This window comes from Arvicanthis niloticus, chromosome 1 (genome assembly GCF_011762505.2).
Source record: "Arvicanthis niloticus isolate mArvNil1 chromosome 1, mArvNil1.pat.X, whole genome shotgun sequence".
NCBI lineage: Eukaryota > Metazoa > Chordata > Mammalia > Rodentia > Muridae > Arvicanthis > Arvicanthis niloticus.
The window spans coordinates 52,658,319-52,680,131 of record NC_047658.1 but is presented as its reverse complement, the minus strand read 5'-3'; the positions used below and the strand labels follow the sequence as shown (position 1 = coordinate 52,680,131).

Below are 21,813 nucleotides of genomic sequence, written 5' to 3'. Positions count from 1 at the left end.
CAATACAACTAAAACACCCAGCCACCCAGCCACCCAGCCACCCAGCCACCCAGCCACACAGCCACACAGCCACACAGCCACACAGCCACACAGCCACACAGCCACACAGCCACACAGCCACACAGCCATCCAGTCATTTGTTTTGTTTGAGACAGGGTTTCTTTATGTAGTCCTGGCTGTCCTGGAAATCACTCTGTAGACCAGCCTGGCCTTGAACTCACAGAGATCTTTCTGACTCTGCCTCCTGAGTGTTGGGATTAAGGACAAGCACCACCACCGCCCAGCCATCCACTCATTTCAGGCCCACCTAACCATCCATTCACACACACCCAGTAACTGTAACAAGGCTAACTAAAGAGTCTCTCAGTCCCATCCTTGGGGACTCCCTGAGTTCCCATGTAGCAGAGCTTCTAACTCCACGATTGATCACGTGCCTCTTGCTTCCCTGGACACAGCTGACTGTCCCAGTAATGTACAGTGAAGCAACTAATCTAATCCAATCACGGTGGAAATTAGAAATGGAGACCAGGAGTCTGGAGTCCAGAGACTCTGGAGACAAGGCTGGCTTCAAACTCACAGGGATCCACCTGCCTCTGCCTCCAGAGTGCTGGGATTAAAGGTATGCATGACCATCATTTGACCTATTATTGTTTTCGAGACAGGGTCTTTCTATGCAGGCCTTGCTATCCTGGAACCATGTAGACCAGGCTAGCCTTGAACTCATACAGCCTTGCCTGCCTCTGCCTCTGAGTGCTGGGATAAAGATGTGTGCCACTGCGCCTGAGCCTGTAGGAATCGTGTATGGAGCTTTTCCCCTCGTCTTCCAGCTCTGCTCCTGTTTCCTCTGCTGCACCACACCTGTCCATCAAGGTCACCTGTGACTCGCACATTGCTAAATCGCTGGCTGATTCTTGGCTCTAGCTGATCAAGGAGCAACAAGGAGCCCTACTGTTGGAATCTCCAGCCCAGCCTTCTCCTCTCAACTCAGTTGAGACCTGTACATTGACTTCATATCTGCATTTGAAGGCCTAACAGGCAACAGGAGTGACCCATCCAACTCCGTATCCTTATCCCAAGCCAATTCACACACAGTAAGTGGACATCCGTCCCCCTGCCTGGTTCAGGACAAAGCCCCGAGTCCTCCTTTTCTCTTTCTTCTCCTCATACCCATCATACCCATTCTGTCAGACAGTCCTACATGCTCTCCCTTGGGAACAGATCCAGAATCTGACCATTTCCTGTAAGCCAAGTCCCCATCACCTTCATCCCCCACTTGGTACCAGGGAGACTTTCCCCGCTGGCCTCCCTGCCCCATTGTGGCCTCTCTTCAACTGGAAACACCACAAGCAGAGTGAAACCTCTGTATCAGTCTATTCTCTCCCACTCACAGAGCACCCAGGAGTCCCACCTCACACATTGACTGCACCGTCACTGCAGTGGCCTGGTCTCCCCTCCTCTCCCCTTTGTGCACTGCACTCCCGCCTCAGTCTTGCTGGCTCACCCTAACACAGCACAGGAGGCCACATCCTGTGCCGCTCTGCTTCCTGTCTACCTCCTCACAGAGGCTTTCCAACCTCCCCACAGAGGCCTTCGAACACCCTGCATGAACCTGGGGCTCTCTCCCCTCAGCCTTGCTATCCCTCTTCCTGTTTCTTTCTTCCTAGAACACACTGCCTTGCGACACATTGAGCTTGTTAGTTTGTGTGTGCCCTGTCTGTTGTGACATGCCCATCATGGAATATCGGCTTCATGACAGCGGGGACGAATCTGTGTTCTTCACTGCTGCGTCCCCAGTTCCTAGAATAGTGCCTGGTAATGCAATCCACAATAAGTAAATATTTACCGATGAATACATCAACAGTATGAAGAGCCCGTGGTCCAGAGAAGGAAGCGAGCTCCTTGGCTGGGGATTTGGTCTTGGATCAAGTAACACTGAAGACACGGGAGCATACCTCCAGTCACCTGCACCTCCCTTTCCTGTCACTAATCATGACGCTGTAATAGCTTAGCTCCTTGGCTATCCCTTCTACTAGACCCCAAACCCACGTGGGCTGGAGCCATCCCTTGCTCACTGCAGTATCTCTATCACCAACACCAGTGCCCGCAATAGCGGTTACTCAATAACGTCCATCAGATGAGCAAGTAAAGAAGTAAGGGAACAGGAAACAAACACAAGGTGGGTGGGGAGGGCAAGCCTGGCACGAGAACCCCAGCCGAGGCATATAAGGAAGAGCAAAGGGCAAGCCAGGGAACCCAAACATCAGTGGGGAGCAGGGGAGGCAGGGCTACAGCTGGCTTGGCCAGGAACAAACTAGGCTGTGCTGGCTGTAAATCGAGCCCTGTGTTTCCACTGTGCGCTAAAGCCCTTGGTTACATCACTGTGCATGTGGCCAGGGCCAGTGCAGGTGCTCTCACCATCTTGTGGGATGATCTCACCCACCAGGGCCTTGGAGTCTTCTGCCTCATGACCTGCCCAGGACATCCTCAGCCTCCAGTCCAGAGCGGCTGGAGTGGGACAAAGGCATGGGACAGCAAGGAGGACACTGAGTGGCCTACACAGCTGAGCCTGAGCCACAGGAACCAGCTCCCTGTGATTCTGCCAATAGTGGGGATCAAGCAGTCAGTTCAGGGCTTCATAACAAGAATGCCTTTGAAACAAACTTATTTGGGGAACATGCTTATTATTTCCTGGATAATGTGAACTATATTATAAAAATACACAAAAGCCCGAGAGGGCTAGGTCCTTAACCCGGCTCCACACATACTTCCACGCATTTTACACACACGCAAACACACACACACACACACACACACACCGACAGAGAGAGAGCGAGAGAGAGAGAGAGAGAGAGAGCGAGAGAGACAGAGAGAGAGCTCTGTCTGTGAGAGTTACAAATAGAACATGAGCCAGTAGTAGCTCTCCCTGACCCTCCACAGCCTATGGTGTGTTTCACAACTAGCAGGCTTACCTAGGGAACCCAACTTGGACACCCACAGCCTCTTTCCAGCCACTCCAGTTTGAAGAAACTCAGAGTCAGACAAACAGGAGTTTAGAGTTTGAAGAGAACTTTCAGAAAGGAATTTTCCCTGGCTCCTCTGAACACAAACTGCTCACATTCTCTAAAGAACACTTAACTGTGTGCCAGCAGCCAAGCTGAGAGAAACAGTCTTCATGCATGTCTCATCCACCCTCACCTACTCCATGCATGTAGGTACAATCCCCAGTACAATCAATGGAACCCCGAGGGTTAGCTGTCCTTGCAGAGGCCTGGAGTTCAGTTCCCAGACCCCACACGGCTGTGCACAACCACCTGGAGCTCCAGTTCCACAGACACTGATGCCCTCTTCAGGCCTCTGTGGGCACTGGTACACACTTGCTATACATATACACTCTGGCACATACATACATACATACATACATACATACATACAAAAATGTAAAGGCTTTTTTTTTTTTTTTTTTTTGGTTTTTCGAGACAGGGTTTTTCTGTGTAGCACTGGCTGTCCTGGAACTCACTCTGTAGACCAGGCTGGCCTCGAACTCAGAAATCTGCCTGCCTCTGCCTCCCAAGTGCTGGGATTAAAGGCGTGCGCCACCACTGCCCGGCATGTAAAGGTTTTTTTAAGTAAGGAAAATAAAAATGAAATCAAGGCTCATGAATTAAGACTTCTGCAAAAGTCACCTAGTGAAGAAAGAGACCAGCCAGAACTCAAATCTCACTCTGCTATAAAGTGATCGGTGTGATTCCTACTTCACACAGGAGGAAAGCAAGCCCCATGGGAGCTAAGGGAATTACTACCCAGGGCCAGATGGCTGGCACCTAACACAGAAACCTCCCTTCTCCAACATTCTTTGCAATGAGGACTCTGGAGTCAATGTATAACATTTTATACCTAAAAGTTATCATATTAGACTTATTTCCCCCAAATAGGATTTTCTTTCTTTCTTCTCTTCTTTCTTCCTTCCTTCCTTCCTTCCTTCCTTACAAGAAATATGGTTCTTACCACAGATTAGGTCCCTGGCTTCAACCTGCCTACCTTTAATGCTTCATTCTTCCACCTCAACATGTGACTAAGCTCATACACTCCCCAACATAGAGTGTACCCCAGAGCTGAGGAGAGTGGAGGAGGGAGTCCACTGCACTGCGCAGAGATGAGCAGTCTCAGACAGTAGCACTTCAGCCTAAAGAGATCTGCAGGAGCAGGGAGTCTGATTGTCCAGGCATAGGCCCACTCTCTCTATCCTCCCAGTGTCTCTATCCTCCCAGTGTCTCTATCCTCTCACTGTCTCTATTCTCCCATGGTGAGTGAAAAGAACGCTGCAGGTCTTGTGTTCCAGCTCCATGTCCGCAGGGGTTTCTCTCCTGGAACAGCCAGTTCCCTGCTCCCCTGCTACAGCTGAATCTTCCTCACCAGGACAAGGCTCTAACCAGTGGGAAAGCATCATTCTTGCCCGACAAGGTCCCAGAGTCAGGGCTGACACATCCTACCTTTGTTGGGGGAAGGAGTGCTTCTCCCAGGGAGGAAGAGTAACTGATGTGATCACTCTGCCTCTACTAAGACAAGCAGGGACAGCAGCAGCCTCACACAGAGGTCAGTCTCAGCCACTGATAACCAGGAACCCCTCCAAACTGATACTGGATGTCTAGCGCTGTCTCCCCAGATCTTGGCACCCTCCCCTTTCCCACAACCTACACGTGGTGATGTCATGGTGACCTCTTTCTAGTCTGCTACTGAATGAACTGAGATTTGGGATCGGGATGGGGAGGGAAACAACAGTGACTGAAGGTGTGGATGTTGTGGTTGTCCAGAGCCCTGACAACTGCACAGGCTCAGTTGCTAGGTGCTCTACAGCAGGAGACCATGACTGGACATCATGAGGTACAGGGACAAAAACAAACAAACAAAACAAAACAAAACAAAACAAAACAGAAACCCATTGCTCCTGAGGCCCATGAGATGAATTCACTGATAAAGTGGCTTCCTACCTAGCCTGCCAACTGGAGTCTCCATCCCTGGGACCCACATAATGGAAAAATAGAAGCAATTCCCTAGTCCTCTGACCTCCACACTATGGCACACACAGACACACACACACAGACACATACACACAGACACATACACACAGACACATACACACAGACACACACACACAGACACATACACACAGACACACAGACAGACACACACACACACACACACACACACACACACACACGTTTAAAAATAACTATTCCTTTGGGCTCGGTGTTAAAAACCTGTGCTGTGTGAGCCTAATGACCTGAGCTCAAGCCCTAGCATCCAGGATGGAAGAAGAGGACTTCTGTCCTCTGACCTCCACATGTGCTTTAATATGTATGCAACCATGTTCACATACATTACACTCATACATGTAACTGGCTGGTTTTGTGTGTTTACTTGACACAAGCTGGAATTATCACAGAGAAAGGAGCCTCCCTTGAGGAAATGCCTCCATGAGATCCCGCTCTGTAAGGCATTTTCTCAATTAGTGATCAAGGAGGGAGGGCCCATTGTGGGTGGTGCCAGCCCTAGGCTGGTAGTCTTAGGTTCTATAAGAAAGCAAGCTGAGCAAGCCAGGAGAAACAATCCACTAAGCAGCACTCCTCCACGGCATCTGCATCAGCTCCTGCCTCCAAGTTCTGGCCCTCTGTGAGTTCCTGTCCTGACTTCCTTCGGTGATGAACAGCAGTGTGGAAGTATAAGCTGAATAAACCCTTTCCTCTCCAACTTGCTTCTTGGTCATGATGTTTGTGCAGGAGTAGAAACCCTGACTAAGACAATACACATGCACACACAAATAGCACATATATCGTACACACACGTATCACACACATGCACACATACACACACATGCACACACATATATCATACACACACCATGCCACACACATGCACACATACACACACATATCATACACATAGATACATACACACACCACAGCACACATATATCACACAGAGAGAGAGAGAATAATAATAATTCTTCAATTGCTTCTTTGGGTTGAGCTTGAAGCAGAAAAGACTTACTCCCAAGAGGAGATTGAGAGTATTTAACAAAATGGCCTAAGATTTTGTACACCAAACTGGTGTCTGGCACGTCCACATTGTTTCTGAGAAGCCATGACACCCAATGCCTGCTCTTCCTGAGGCTCCTCATACAGGTCCCCACAGCAGATACTGCCGCTGCCCCACCCAAGCTGCTGCTGAGATGAGCCCAGTGGAAAAGATGCTAATTTTGTCATCAACATGGCCAGGGGTCAGGGAGGTCATGTGGCAAGTGAATACTGTGGCAGCTCCAGAGAGGCACCAGCAAGTCCCACATGCACCCTGTCCATACAGATCCCACAATCTGAGAGAAAGAAATATGGAAAAGTAACTGAGCAATGGAGGCAGGAGCAAGGACTCTCCTGGAAGTGCTGAGGCTGGCCCAGGAGCAGGCTGGAAGAAGAAGGCATCTGTCAGGCAAAGCAGCAGTGGCCTCTAGGTAACAGAATAAGCATGCAAAACAAAGGCGAAGGAGATACATCACACACACACACACACACACACACACACACACACAAAGAGAGAGAGAGAGAGAGAGAGAGAGACAGACAGACAGACAGACACACAGACAGACAGACAGAGACACACGGACAGACACAGAGAGAGACAAAGAGAGACAGAGAGACAGACAGAGACAGATAGAGACAGATAGAGAGATGGGGGGTGGCGTGCAGGGAGAATAGGCAGCAAGAGAAATGGGACTTTGTAAACAAGAAGTGTACAGGCACATAGAAAGTGAAACACACTCAGAGCCAAGCCTGAGTTAGAAGAGGCAGACACTGAGAACTAGCCAGAAAACCCCCATAGGGCACAAGACTGGTGTAGGGTGAAGTGGGAAGAGGGGAGGTTAAAATGTCTTTAAAAGCAGAATGCTGGGCCTGGTGGTGTGTGCACACCTATAATCCCAGCACTCAGGAGCTGGAGCAAGATCTCCAGTTGGAGTCCAGCCTGGCTATGCATTAAGACCCTCTCCTAAAACAAAACCTCTGAGTGTGGAGGGGTGTGCCTTTAATCTCAGCACTCGGGAGGGATTAATAACTCTTAATTACTATTAGTGACAATAATTAATAACTTGGGAGGCAGAGACAGGCAGATCCTTGTGAACTCAAGACCCACCTGGTCTGTACAAAGCTCAGGCCAGCAGAGATGCATAGTGAGACCCTGTCTCAAAGAGCAGCAGGAACAACAACCCAGAAATGATAGCTCATGCCTACAATCCCAGATTGGTGGTGGAAATAAACTGCTGTACAGACATGTATTACTTGAATAAAGTAAAATTTCATTTTCTTGGAGACAGGGCTTCATGCATCCCAAGATGGTTCCAAACTGGCTGTGAAACAAAGGATGACTGTAAATTTATGATCCTCCTGCCTCTACCTGCAGAGTGTGGGAATCACAGAAAGACCCCACCTTTCTCTGGAGGACAAATCCAGAGTCTCATACATTCTATGCAAGGGTCTTACCAACTGAACTACATCCCCAGTCCTGACTTTTTTTCAAAGATAATTAAGAACATTCGACATAAAGTGGCACACGAGGAATCACGGAGTGAACTTATTTTCTAAGAAACCATTGGTACTGTAGTGCTGGATACCCAGCCAGAGGCAGGGCCACAGGGACCCAGCCAGAGGCAGGGCCACAGGGACCCAGCCAGAGGCAGGGCCACAGGGACCCAGCCAGAGGCAGGGCCACAGGGACTCAGCCAGAGGCAGGGCCACAGGGACTCAGCCAGAGGCAGGGCCACAGGGACTCAGCCAGAGGCAGGGCCACAGGGACTCAGCCAGAGGCAGTGCATAAGAGAAAAGCAACCAGCTCTTCACCCCTTAGGTGGCTCACCTAGCCTCTTCTAGCTTCTTCCTCTGCAAAGCTGGACTAACAATAGAACTTCACAGGGGTTTGGAAGAATTCAGTTGCAACACACCATGTCACACAACATAAAGGGTAGAGGGAAGCTGGTGTCTCTCTAGCAGATTTGCTGCTGGTGTCCTGGTAATTGAGACAACTACCCATGGAAAAAACAATCCCAAAGAAGCTGTTTACTTGGCTGGGCTAACCAAATCCCTTTAGGATCATGGAGTGTGACATCTGGAAACTACCCAAGCCTTTGACTAACTGACAAAAAATCAAAACAAAACAAACAAACAAAAAAAAACCACCAAACAAACAAACCAATGTGTTCTTGGACCCTTTGCAATGGTGACTGTGCAGTTGAAGGTGAATAGGCCTCGGGGCAGGTCGGGATGGGGCAGAGGGCAGCTGTGCTGGGAGGCGTGGGGAAGGAACAAGCTTGGAGCCAGTGTCCCAGCACTCATAACCTTGGCTTCTAAGGTGTCACAGGGCTTCCTACTTAAAGGCCATCAGGGAACTCAGTGGAAAGCAAACAGTTGTAGTCTTGCTTCTAAACACCAGCAAGTACCTGCAGGGTGCTAAGTGCTATTCCAATGGCTATGCAGGCATTAACCCACTCAGCCTCGTAATGCAGTGAAGGGGTCGCAACCTGCTTAGCACTATATCCTGAGAAGGGGGTTGGAGTGAGGGTTCCAAGATAGGTAGCCTGCCTCCAGGGTCTACAGTTGGAGTAACTACACACTGCTTCCTCTCAGGCTGGATACTCCCTCGTCACAAATGGTTCAACTATTCAGTGGGGTGTTCAAAAGATGGCTTCGAAGATCAGTCATCAACACTCTGAGTATACTTGATGGGAGGAATCTTTGATGAGCACAGCCTGGGAGTTCGCTGTCTTCGTTTTCCATTTTTCAAAACAGGGTCTCATGTAGCCTAGGCCTGCCTCAAACTCATTATGTAGCTAAGAAGGACCTTAAATTTCTGATCTTCTTGTCCTCCCAAGTACTGGGATTACAGACAGAAACCACTGTGCCAGGTTCATGTGGTGCTGAGGATAAAAGCCAGGGCTTCATGCATGCTAGGTAGCACTCTACCAACTGACTACGCACACACACACACACACACACACACACACACACACACACACACACGGTTCCAGAAGGGGACACCAGCCCACACAGAGATTTAAAATGAGGGAAAAAAGCTAAAGTCAACTGGTTTAATACACATAACCCACCTCTCCTCCACACCTATTCGAGCCTCCTAAGACCCTGCTCTATGCAGGAACCCTGATAGGGACCATATCAATAGCGTCATTACCTGTGACAATGCAGGTGAACCTGACATCACTGTCTTCGGACACAGCACGGGACTTGAGTGTGGTCTCAAACAGTGGCTGGGTCTCCTCTGTGAGCTGAGCAATGATGGAGCAGAAGGTGCTCCTAGGAGAAGTAAAAACCATTTAGAGCCCTCCCTACAAAACACATTCTGGCCTTACTGAGCCAAGCATAAGCCTTACCATGTTTGTCAGTCACCTGTAGTCAAAGTTCCTGGGCATACCTGAGCAAATCTTTATTCAAGAATGCCTGGGCTTCCTGGCCAGGATGGAGGAGGTACTAAGGAACTGAATGGAATCTTGACCCAGGGCTATTACAATAGGTAGTTGACAATTGGGCAGGCTCCCAAGCACACCAGAGTACAATCCTATACATGCCCATCAAACTTTTACTGGGATATGGTGGGGAGTTGGCTTCATAATCCATCTTCACCTCCAGGGAAGCTCGAGTGTAAGAGAGACATTCATGTAGACATACATACGTGTGATATGTCAAGCCTTGGAGATGGATCCGTAGCACAACGCAGACACATCAGCAGGGGAAAGGTCAGCTAACACTCCAGGATTCTGAGGTCCTAGAGGCACAGAACCCTATCCTAGAGCTCAGGCTCAGAAGAAAAGTGCCAACACTTGTGAGCACAGGTCGTGGTAGATGAATGAGCTGGCAATGCCAGGGCCTTGGCCTTGACGGAGACTCTACTTTGTGGACTATCAAATGAATTTTGATGCCACACAGAGCAATGGGTTGGTACTAGCAAGCCAGTTGTGGGTCTTATGCTCTGTCTATGGATACCACTTGCTGAACTGAAAACAAACCTGGCAATTGCAGGACTGCAGAGCCACAGTCTGACTCCTGAACAAGCCAGAACTCTTGGTTCCCTGTGGTTGAGTCCTTCCTGCAGACCTCAGCTGTATCTGTGGGCTTATTGTGTCTACCCCAGACTCACCAACAATCCTCAGGGCTTATAGTCCACTCCTTTCTGAGCACAGGAAACAGACCTCAGCATCAAACCCTTCCATGGGCCAGCAAAGACAGTGCATTCCCAGGCGTGAAGCTCAATCACACAGCCAGGTTGTGTGGTGCACAAACCGTGCCCAACCCTCCCCCCCCCCCATCCCCAGGCACATACTCTTTGTGAGCAGCAGCTGGGACCGTGAGGGGAAACATCAACAGAAGCAGAATGAACCATGGAGAAAGACGAATCACTCCAAGCTGCCTTTCTCTGGACTTCAAAGGAAGGGGTGGAGCCCCCCCCAGCCATATTTACTTGCCCACCACTCTCCACCAGGTACAAAGTGAGAGGTGAGGGCACACAAGTAAACAGTGTATGACCCTACATACTTTGCAGAGAGAAGGCACCATGCTCAATGCATCTTTCCTGTAAACATTCTGTACTTGAGAAAGTTTGCATCTCAGGAAGTGTTTTGAATCAAGTAAGACTTCTGCATTGGTGGTGTCTAGGAATGCAGGACCCCGGGCATTTGGAGAGTTAGCCAGAGTCCTCCCCTTAAGGTCCACCCGGGATGAAGATCTCCTTCTCATATACCTGAGGACTGGGCCAGGTTTACAAGGTGCACTTGGCAGCATCCTCTCACGGAGAGTCAGCGCCTTTCTTTCCCTTTTAAGTCATTTAGAAATAGCTTGGTAGCTAGACTATCAACTCTCCGAACATTCAGAATGTAACATCTGGAAATGTTTTTCTTTGGTTTTTGTTTGTTTGTTTGTTGGGTTTTGTTTGTGGTTTTTTAGACAGTAGGTTGATATGTAGTCTAGAACTTGTGATCTACTTGCTTCAGCCTTCCAAATACCTGTGATTTACAACCCTAAAAATGTTTCAAGTGTTTGTTTTTTTTTCTTCCACTTCCATTTTCTTTCGTCTGACACCTTTTCTCAAATTCTTCCTCCCCTTCCTCCCCTCCTCATCCTCCTCCTCATCCTCCTCCTCATCCTCTTCCTCTTCCTCCTCTTCCTCTTCCTCCTCTTCCTCTTCCTCCTCTTCCTCTTTCTCCTCTTCCTAAGACGGAATCTCTCTATGTGGTCCTGGCTATCCAGGAACTCACTCTGTAGACAAGACGGGCATCAAACTCACAGAGATCCATCTGTCTCTGCCTCCCACGTGTTAGAATTAAACACATGCAACACTGCACCTGATTTGAAAATGTTTCTTGTTGCTGTGATACTAATACCAATTTCTGATTTTGGAGAACTTTCTAGAAAATTCTAAGCTAAATATAGTTCAGCTGCTAAAAATCTTTATTGTTTGATGCAAACTTGGGGTTTTATTTACTTTGTGTGAGAGAGCAAGAGTAAGTGTGTGTGTGTGTGTGTGTGTGTGTGTGTGTGTGTGTGTGTGTGTGGAGAGAGAGAGAGAGAGAAAGAGAGAGAGAGAGAGAGAGAGAATATGAGACTGGGGAAGGGGGGAGAAGGGCCTAAGTGGCCCACAGCACACATGTGGCAATCAGAAGACAACTTGTGGTTCTCTTTCCCTCACCTTTACCTGTGTTCTAGAGGTCGATCATCAGGCTTGAAAGCCAAATGAGAGCCTTGAGCTGCTGAGGAGCTACCCTGTCTTACTCTCTGGGACTTTTGTTTGTTGGGACAGGGTCTCAGTGTGTAGCCCTGGCTGCCTGGAACTTTCTAAGTAGACCAGGCTGGGTCAGGGAAAGCCAACCTATATTGTCCTGTTCTGTTGACCACCACATGGCTTCTGGTTGCCACAGCTTTCTGTCCCTGTCCTCCACTCTGTTGTGAACTAGACTCCAGGTATAACCCATCCAGGCACCTGAGAAACCTGAAAATTCACACACATCTGGTAACGGTCTTTGCAACCATCACATTTCCAAGTCCTTCCAGTTCCATGATTTGGTAATGAGATCATGGGCTAATATATATCTTGAAAGGATCCCAGAATCGTTGGTTTCAATGATTTCAAAGGAGCCTAACCCTGCCATGAGGTGTGCTACTTGCCTTCCTGTGAGTACCCACCCCTCTCTCTTGGCACTTCCACACATCACTCTGAATCATGTGAGCTATCCTCTCTTCCTCCCCCACCAAGTTTCCTTTGTGTTCACCCCCGTCAGCCACATTAGCTAAGATCTAACTAATCATGTCTGAAAACATGAGGAATTATTCAGAAACCAGTTGGCTAGTCAGAAATCTTTCTCTGTGTGGGGAGAAAAAAAATACTCATAACCAACTCTCTCAAATCTCCCATTCTGGGATGTGGCCCAACTGGTAAGAAGTAGCCAGGATATGGTCCTGCTCTGGTGCTGATAGTCAGTTCAGGGGGGCTGGAGAGCTGTCCCCAGCCTGGCAGGTGAAAAGGCAACTTTTCAGCCAGCAAACCTTGACCACAGACTTGCTCAGGTTCTGACCTGGGTCCCCAGACCCAGAGAATGCTCAGGACAGTAAGGTGGTCTCTGATCTTGCAGAGTTCTGGGTTGCTGAGGGTGGAGAGGGGTCAATGAAAAGAATAACGTAAAGGAAGAGAAGGTGTCAGATGAAGTTACAGGGTGGCAGAGGAAACATGTAAAAGGCAGGGGCCACTACCACAGGAAGATGAATAAAGTGTTCAAAGCCAGGCACAGGGTTCCTGTGGCTGGTGGCTGCCTGTTCCATCCCCAAGATGTCCATTCCAAAGGCAGAGGGCTATCATTGCAAGCATCTCAGCAGTTCCTGCCCATATTTTTATTCCTGAGTCCCAGGCCCATGCAAGCATCAACCCTGGTCCCTGTGCAACCCTTGCCCATGTGAGTACCCTCTTACGCCCTCCCCACCACCATCCAGACCTCCCTCCACCCCATGCAGCCTGGTTAGTGTACCGAGCAGTCATCCAGTGGCCTCTCAAGGCCTCTTAAAAGCAGTTGGAGAATGTAATGCAGTGTGCGTTTACCTTCCAGAGCTGGGGGGAGACAACCGGTTGCTTGATAAGCTAAGCAAAAACAGTAAATGGAACCATTAGGCCCAAAAGCAAGGAGAGGAGGAGGCAAAATCAACAACAGTCACAGAGTATTAATCAGCCATCATCTGAGACCCAGAGGCCTTTCTATTAAAAGGGACCAGCTGTCTTAGTTGGCGGCTCCTGTTAGCAGCAAGTGTCCTCACCGCTGGACACCAATCTATCTGACACTGAGAGCTCGGTAAGTGCAGCGGAGTCCAGGAAATCTGTTAGGCAGGATGGAGGTCCCTGGGGGCTGTGCTTTGAGAGAAAGGTATACGTCAGGCATGAGTCTCTTTCCCCAGAGGGATGCCTGCCCCCTGCCCCCTGCCCCCTGCCCCCCTCCCACCCCCTTTGGGTAGCTGCTGCTTCAGTTCTTGCCTTTGAGAAAAAACAGCAGCATTCCTGGAAATCCCCAAGCACAGACAGGTGGCTTGGAGAACACTCACCATTAATATGTTAAAGTCTGGTTAAAGAGCAAGGCAAACCAGCTGGGAGGCGAAGAGGAGGGACATCAAGCAGTTAATTCAGCAGGAGCTAGAGACACCCAGCTCCCTTGATCCAGCACCCCATCCTGCATAGAGACCTGGGGCACAGACTAGAGCCTGCATCCTCCTTTGGGGAGGGAGACTCACACGTAATGGAGCACCAGCCCTTTGGTGTGAGCCATCTTTGACCTCTTCCTCCAGTAGAACTCAGGTCTTTGGAAGATGGCGAGAGCCACCCCATCCATGCTCACCCCTTCACTCTTCTTTATAGCACCCTAAGTCTGCTTGCTGGCACTGAGGAAAGCCCATGACCCTATCTCTCGATAACCCACCCTCTTTTCCCCCATTGAGCATGGGTTTTTTGGATGCCACCAGAGTTCTTCCAAATTCCTAAGCTCCAGGCCCACCATCTTGAACTCTTCCTCTGTCCTACAAATCCAATCAACACTTCTTTCTCTTTTTCTAACATTCTCTCCTTGCTACTGTGCTCGGATCTGAAATTAGACAGCTCCATACGTAACAGCCCCCCTCATCAATGATCCCTCATAGGGTTGTTGTTTGGGTTTTGTTTTATTTTTGTTACTCTGTTTGCTTGTTTGGTTGGTTTGGGAGGACAAGGTCTCACGAAGCCCAGGCTGGCTTCAAACCTACTGCATAGCCAAAACTGGTTTTGAATTCCCAGTGATCCTTCTGCCTCAGCCTCCTGAGTGCTGAGATTACAGGCGTACACCACCATAGCTGGCTTCACACACTACTCTGTAGAAAACGCTGCAGTATGCCTACTGCAAGTATGGCCAGACTCAACTCGGCGTCAACAAGTAAGATCCTCCCTGGTCTTCTTACAATCTCTCCCAACATCCAGGTTCTACTGCAGCCAAGCCCATCCCTAACTGGCAAGGCCACACCGAAGGCTGCCATTTCTTGTCTCCCTTCTGCTCAGCTAACTCTTGCTCACACAGCCTTCATATCTATCTAGGTCTTTGTAGCTATAGAAGCTACAAAAACATAGTGTTACCTATACAATGGGCAATCATGATTGTTTTTATGAGAGAAGGCGGCAGAGGAGGAGGAAAGGAACAGCATTCTCAAACAGGATGGGTCCCGCCCCCCAGTGGGAGCTGCTGTTCCAGAAAAGTCAGGAAAGGGGCACACACTGCAGGCGCTTTTGTTTGGAGCCTTAAAAATCTGTGTGGGCACAACCTCCCTTAGTTCTGAGGTACTGGCCAACTCTAGCCTTCCCTGACCACAAACTACCTTTGTCCCTCTCCTTGGAACTGAGAGATTTCCCCTTGAGTCTGGACCTCCTCCCTCGGAAGGAGAGGCATTGGGCCAGTTTTCTAATTTACAACGGAAAATGGCAGGTTCCACCCCCACGTGGGCAAGTGACTGAACCAAGACAGTAAGTCCTCTCCACGCTGTTCAGTCTCTTCCTGCAGCTTGGCTTCCTGGCCCCGCTGTCAGTCAACCCTCACCTTGCATGTTCGTTTGTTAGGGTTTATTTTTTTTAACTTTTTTTTTTTTTTTACTTACTTAACTAATTAATTTAGATCTTTCAAGACAGGGTTTCTCTGTGTAGCCTTAGCTGTCCTGGAACTATCCCTGTAGACCAGGCTGGCTTTGAGCTCACAGAGGTCCACCAGCCTCTGTCTCCTGGGTGCTGGAAGCATATGTTACCACCATCTGGTCTGTTTTTATTATTTTTAAATTGTGTGTGTGTGTGTGTGTGTGTTTGCTTCATGAGGGCAGGTGCCCTATGAGGACAGAAGCATCAGATCACCCAGAGCTGGAGTTACAGGTGTGTTACCAAGTTACCAAGTGGAGTTACCAAGTGTGGGTGCAGGGAACTGAGACTAGGTCCTTTGAAAGAGCAGCTCTTAAGTGCTGAGCCATCACTCTAGCCTGATTTATATTATTTTTAGTTCTGTGTATGGGGTGGGGAGGATGCCCAAATGTGTGCAGATGCCATCAGAGGCCAGAAGATGACATCAGATCCCTTGAGCTGTAGTTACATACAGTTGTGAGAGGCCCAACCTGAATCTTGGGAACCAAATCTTGTGTTCTCTGGAAAATCAGGTAAACTCTTTTAGAGGCTAAGCCATTGTACAGGCAGAATCTAAGGCTCATACAGGCACCGGACAGGCACCGGTCATCAGAAGGCAGGTCTGTTGGGGCCTGGCTGACTAATCTGGAACAGTGAAGCTTCTGGGTTTGTGGAGGGTAGGGTGGGCCAAGAGCATTAGAGACAGCTAATGTTGGAGCTGAAGGGTTTTAGATTTCTTAAGCTTCTATTGCAGAATAGGAATTCGGGGCTCAGAAAGAATAAGTCTAGAAGAACAGGGACAGGCATAGGAGCTGGGGGCCTCCTATCTGGCTGCTTTCCATCTATGCTGGTACATAAAAGGTTTCCAGAAAGTTCTGGCCCAATGCCTTAGTTTCCCTAACACCCTAGACAACCTGCCTTACCCAAAAGGAACAGCAGAGGTCGTTTCAAAGCAGTCAGAAGCAACGTCACGGCCTCCTATTCCCATGAGGCTGACAGTAGCAGGGCCTTCGTGAAACAAGAGTCCAGGGACTTAACAACTTCTGAGTGTCACACATAAGCTGGTCAGTTATTATTGCTTACTCTTAACTTTGATTCTTTACAGTACTTAGCCTACCTAGGAGCTATGCTCCTTGAGGAGTCAGCTCCTCACAGCTGGATGAGCAAAGAGATTGTCTATCAGATAGGACTACGACAGCCAAGGGGGAGTATCTGCCTCGGACCTACATGAGCCCTGAGTATCCCTGAACTGAAATACTACTAGAAACTTCTCTAAGGACCATGGGGCAGGCAGAAAGTGTGGGACACATACAGACTCTGGAGCTCCACCCACATGGCAATTGTCCATAGCCCCCAGGGAAACCCCCATGAGAAGGACCCCTTAAGAGCGTCACAGTGGGGCTGGAGAGATGGCTCAGCAGTTAAGAGCACTGACTGCTCTTCCAGAGGTCCTGAGTTCAATTCCCAGCCATCACATGGTGACTCACAACCATCTGTAATGGGGATCTGATGCCCTCTTCTGGTATGTCTGAAGACAGCGACAGGACAGTGTACTCACATACATGAAATAAATACATATATCTTTAAAATAAATAAATAAATATTTAAATAAATAAATAAATAAATGAGCTTCACAGCAAGCCAGGTGGTGGTGACATACGCCTGTAATCCAAGCACTCTGGGGTGCAAAGGTAGGCAGTTCTCTGAGTTCAAGGCCAGCCTAGTCTACAGAGTGAGGTCCAGGTCAGCAAGGCTGACACAAAGAAACCTTGTCCCTCAAAACAAAGAAACAAACAACAATAACAACAACAGCAGCAACAAAACCAAAAAGAGCTCCACAGGAGAGCTACAAAAAAGGCAGACCCAGAATATGTTGGATCTAAAATGAAGAAGGGCAGAACTCGCCTCTCAGCCAGGACCCTGGGCTGGAGCTGGACAGGGCCAGTAAAGTCCTTAAGGGACCCCTTTTTTTCTTTGTTTCTTGGGCTCTCTCCACCTCTACAGGCAGTCAATCATTTGAGGGGTAGCAGACTGTGCAGCTCCCTCCTCCAACACAAGTCAGACCTTTCCATAATTGGGGATACTGTCCCACCCCCAGCCTGAGCTCAGTCCACTTCACAATCCTTTTTGACCATAAGCTCTTCCAGAAGCCAAGCAAACCTGGCTGATCTTGTCAGGACCCATTGGGGTCTGTAGTATCTGTAGTCAGTTGGCAGGAGGTGGAAAAGTACAGGGGAAACTGTCCCAACTGCAAGACTAGAAAATCCTCTCTCCCACTGTTCCTGTCCGGAGCCTTCAGACACCCATCAAGAACAGCCTTCTACCAGCATCGTTGTTAAGGTCCAAGGACTCAAGTCAGGCAAACTTTTTTTTTACTTCCCATCCTCTGGCTGGCACACTATATAAATATTCCTGCTCAGCCAGGAAGCAGCCCCAAGTGCAAGCCTCCAGCCTTGTTCCTAACAGCCCAGAACCTACTCCCTTCTGCCTGGCTTTCAAACCATCCTTTCTTCCCTCCCTCCACTGCTACATCTCCAAGAAGAATCCTGCTTCCTCTTCTACCCAAATACAGAAAGAAGCAATGCCCCGATAAGTCACTTAGCCTAGTGAGATAAGCGATAAGTCACAGAGACAAGTGAGAGGCATGAGGCTCTCACTAGGCGGCAGCTTCACTAAGGACTTCAATAAATGTCCACATTCCCTTGCAATGTTCCACAGAGCCAATGATTGGAGAAATGGTGCCCTACCACAACCCCCAGCAACCCAGGAGCCTGGTTGAGTCTCACTTAGTCACAGAACCAGCCCTCAGGCCTGCCCCTCACACGTGACACCATTTGCCAGGTTTTATGCAGAAACAGGTTCCGGTTACATTTGAACTTTTCCAACTCCAAGGTCAATAGGACTCAGTCAATCCAGGAGAAAGTGCACAGGGCTTTTCCTGACTATCATCGGTGCCTATATTTGTAGTTTGGGTTTTGTTTTTTGTTGTTGCTGTTGTTACTGTTTTGGGGTTTTTTTTGTTTTTGTTTTTGTTTTTTGTTTTTTTGTTTTTTTTGTTTTTTTTTTAGCAGAGAGCAGAAGTCTGTAGATAGTGTCTCAGAGAAGCACATTACACAAGCCAAATTCTGGTGCATAGAAGTTAGCTTCCTCCAAGGCCCACTCTGTTACATTTCCTTTTAGAAAATGGGTTCAAGAGAAGAGGGAAGCTGAGCTGCCCACAAAGGGCAAGAAGTTTCTGTCTCCAGGGCAATGCACTAGTTCTTGGGTGTCTGCATCTTAGAGTGTCTTTTGGAAAGCTTGCCTTTTCTCTGTGGATCCTTTGCAACTAGGAATAACATAGTTCCTAAAACAAAGGCTTCAAACTTCTCTCACTGCAAGAGGCCAATAAAGGGTTCATTACTCCCACCCCTCCAGTGGCATCTCAACCCCTACTGGGTCTCTGTTGGGCAAGGCAATTGACTCCCTCAGAGCTTCAAGCCCTAGATCCTTCCCTGGTTCCCCAGACAGGGCCAACAGCCACCTCCTGGCACCCTTTCCTCTCAACCAGACACAACACAGAGCTGGAAGGCCAAAGCCCTAGGCCCAGGGGAGGAACTAGAGCTGAACAGCCTCTGCTGGCTCCCCAACACCCACCCACAGAAGCTTCCCCTCCTTTGAAGCTGAAGAATTTCAGCCACCCTGGATCTCCTTATCACTAACTGTGGAATTCAGCCCTGGGAGTAGCTTGGTGTGGGTGAGGGAGATAAGGAAAGCCTTCGGGCCCCTGTAAAATCACCCCAAACAGAGACTTTCTCCTCTCGGACCTCAAGCCCTCAAGGGGTCAAAAGGATACCATGCGGGTCCCTTCTGGCCTAGTTCTGTTGCCAGAGCTCAGGGCCTTAGGGTTGAGAAAGTTTGAGGGTACAGGCTTCACCCAGGCCTCCAGGTTTCGGAGTGCTTTTGAGAGCCTGGCCACACCCGGCCACCACCCAAGGGATAGAGCAGCCTGGGGCAACCCAGGACCCTGGGCGACTCACCTAGCCTCCGGCCGCACGCTGAGCAAGTAGCTGCGACTGGCTGGGCCGGGAGTCCACACTGGCCCGTCGTCCTCACCATCTCCACCGGCTCCTGCTCGACCACCCAGGCCCCAGCCCCGGCCCGTGGCCCTCCGCGACCCCATGGCCCTGCGCGACCGCAGCCCCTGCCTCCAGCCCCGGCTCCTGCCCGACGCTGACGTGCACCCCTATTTATAGCCGGGGCTGCTGTCACCTGCTGCTGTCCCTCCCCCGGTCTAGCCCGGCTACTGAGCCAGGGAGGCCTGCAGAGAAACGCAGTGAATGCCGACCCTGAGACAGAAAGAAAGGGTTCCTAGAACCCCCAGCCTCCCCACAACTTTCTTCTGGCTCCCTTCCAGTTTTCAGAGAAACACGTAGAAAGAGGGTAGCAAAGAGTTCCCAGGGAAGGATCGCTTAAGATAGATCCTGAAAGGGGCCACACTGACGGCCACCGGCCAGTGGTCTTTGGGCCACTACTTACACATACTCTGTCACCTCTATCAGTGACTTCCTTCTATCCAAAGGAGCCCAAGATTCCTGGGTACACATTCTGTGTCTCCCCAAAACTCTTACGAGTATCTAGCATGGATTAGTGGCTCATCAAAAGCTTCGAGAATAATCCAACCTCTTCCACCCCTTAAGGCTCCATTTCCTAAGGACGGAAAGGGGAAACCGGGCCAAGTCCTAATGCTTAGAAAAACAATTCTATCCTTCAAACTTTTCCAGAGCAAGCTGTTAAGAACAGCTTAAACCTGGTGCTTACTTTTTGGGAGTGACCACAGTGGATTTATTTGTCCCTGACCACAGACCTAACCTGTGCCAATTATTTTAACCTTCACCAAAATATTTGTTTATTCTCTCTCTCAGTCCTGGCTTCAAGGCAAGTGCTGAGACTACAGGTGTGTGCCGTCATTCCTAACTTACCAAAACATTCCTTAAAAAAAAAAAAAAAAAAAAAAAAAAAATGTATTCAACCAGTTGGGAGGAGTGACTGACTACTTGGGTGAGGGTCCCTTGATCCTCTCCACCCCTTTTTTCTGAAGGAAAAGCCATAGTCAATGAGCCCAGTTGAGACGATCTTTTGATGGTCAGCAGACATGGCTGAGCTTATGAAGATGGTGTCAGTTTGGTTTGGAAAATAGTCCTGGACAACAGGACAGCTAATGGGAGTTTCTCCCATCTTTCTGCCATAAAGGACTTGGGGATCAAACTCGGGTCATCAGATCTGCTTAGCAGAAGAAACTTTTTTTCTTTTTTAATTAACATCATTTCTCTATCTTTTCTTTTCTGACTCTAAACTCTCCCTTGCTCTCCCACTCGCTCTATTTCAAATTCTTAGCCTCTTTTTCTTTAATTGTTGTTACACATATTTGTTTAATTGTTGCTACACACACACACACACACACACACACACACACACACATTTATATTCCTAAATACATAAATACAACCTGCTCAGTCTGTATAATGTTACTTGTGTATACATTTTCAGGCTGACCATTTGGTACTGGATAAGCAGTTGGTGTGCTCTCCCGGGGAAGACCACCTTGCTGGCTCCCAGCATTCCTAGTGGCCTGTAGCTCTTTGTCTAGGATTGAGGCCCTGTGAGCTTTCCCTGTTCCATGTATCATCCCTGTTCAGGTCATATTCAGGCAGCCATGTTGGTGAGACTTCATGTGTATAATATCTGACATTTCTAGAAGATACAATGTTACAGAAATTTCTCCTTCCTACAATCTCCCTACTCCGTCTTCAACAATGATCCCTGAGCCTTAGACGCCTTAGACAGAGGAGTTGTATTGTGAGCACCGCCCCCCACCGTCCATTCATCTTGGTTCTTGGGTCTCTGGAGATGAGATGTGTGTGTGTTAAGATTCCTCCAGCCCCAGTGCCAGCCTTTAAATATTTGCCAGTTGGGGTCACATGATCTTGGGCCTCAAAGACGCTTACAATATAACTGGACAGACTAACACATAAGACACTGTAAGCATAAAGAAATCCAGTAAGGAGCTCTACCTGGGGATCTGGTTAGGAAGGAAGCAGGACTTGGACGCGATTTTAGAAATAGGTGCTCACGTGGGGAACACGATTCCTGATAGAGGAAGGCGTGTGTATAAACACAGGAGACACACATGTCACTCAAGTGTAAAGGAGACAGAGAAGCAGAGAGGCAGTCACTACACACGGGCCAGAGCCTAAAGGGGCCTAGTTTATTTATTTTATTATTTTTTTTAAACCCTGTCTTTTTTTTTTTTTTTTTTTTTTTTTTTTTTTTTTTTTTTTCGAGACAGGGTTTCTCTGTAGCCCTGGCTGTCCTGGAACTCACTCTGTAGACCAGGCTGGCCTCGAACTCAGAAATCTACCTGCCTCTGCCTCCCAAGTGCTGGGATTAAAGGTGTGGGCCACCACTGCCCGGCAAGGCCTAGTTTATTTAGCACACTGTAGGACTAGTCTAAATTGTTTCAACATGAGTCAATGTTTCTCTACATTTTCTAAACTTCTAAAGTCCTCTCCATGCAAAAAGCAAAATCTTTAAAATTTGGGTGGGGGGGGATTTAGTTATTTT

At 48.7% G+C, this 21,813-nt stretch overlaps 1 protein-coding gene across 2 annotated transcripts in view; it reads right to left on the bottom strand.

Annotated features, from left to right (window-relative positions):
• Positions 1 to 19,452, bottom strand: part of Alpk3 (alpha kinase 3) — a 47,114-nt gene extending 27,662 nt beyond the window's left edge. Inside the window, exons 1-3 of one of the 2 annotated variants that reach the window (XM_034515604.2) lie at positions 19,230 to 19,452; positions 13,141 to 13,179; positions 9,232 to 9,353 (exon numbers count right to left, since the gene is read on the bottom strand). In XM_034515604.2, the coding sequence (XP_034371495.1) occupies positions 9,232 to 9,353; positions 13,141 to 13,179; positions 19,230 to 19,372 (304 nt within the window). In that variant the 5' untranslated portion in view covers positions 19,373 to 19,452. The remainder of the gene's footprint in view (positions 1 to 9,231; positions 9,354 to 13,140; positions 13,180 to 19,229) is intronic. The other variant, XM_076936780.1, reaches the window with a different exon arrangement.
• Between the last annotated feature and the right edge of the window lie 2,361 nt (positions 19,453 to 21,813).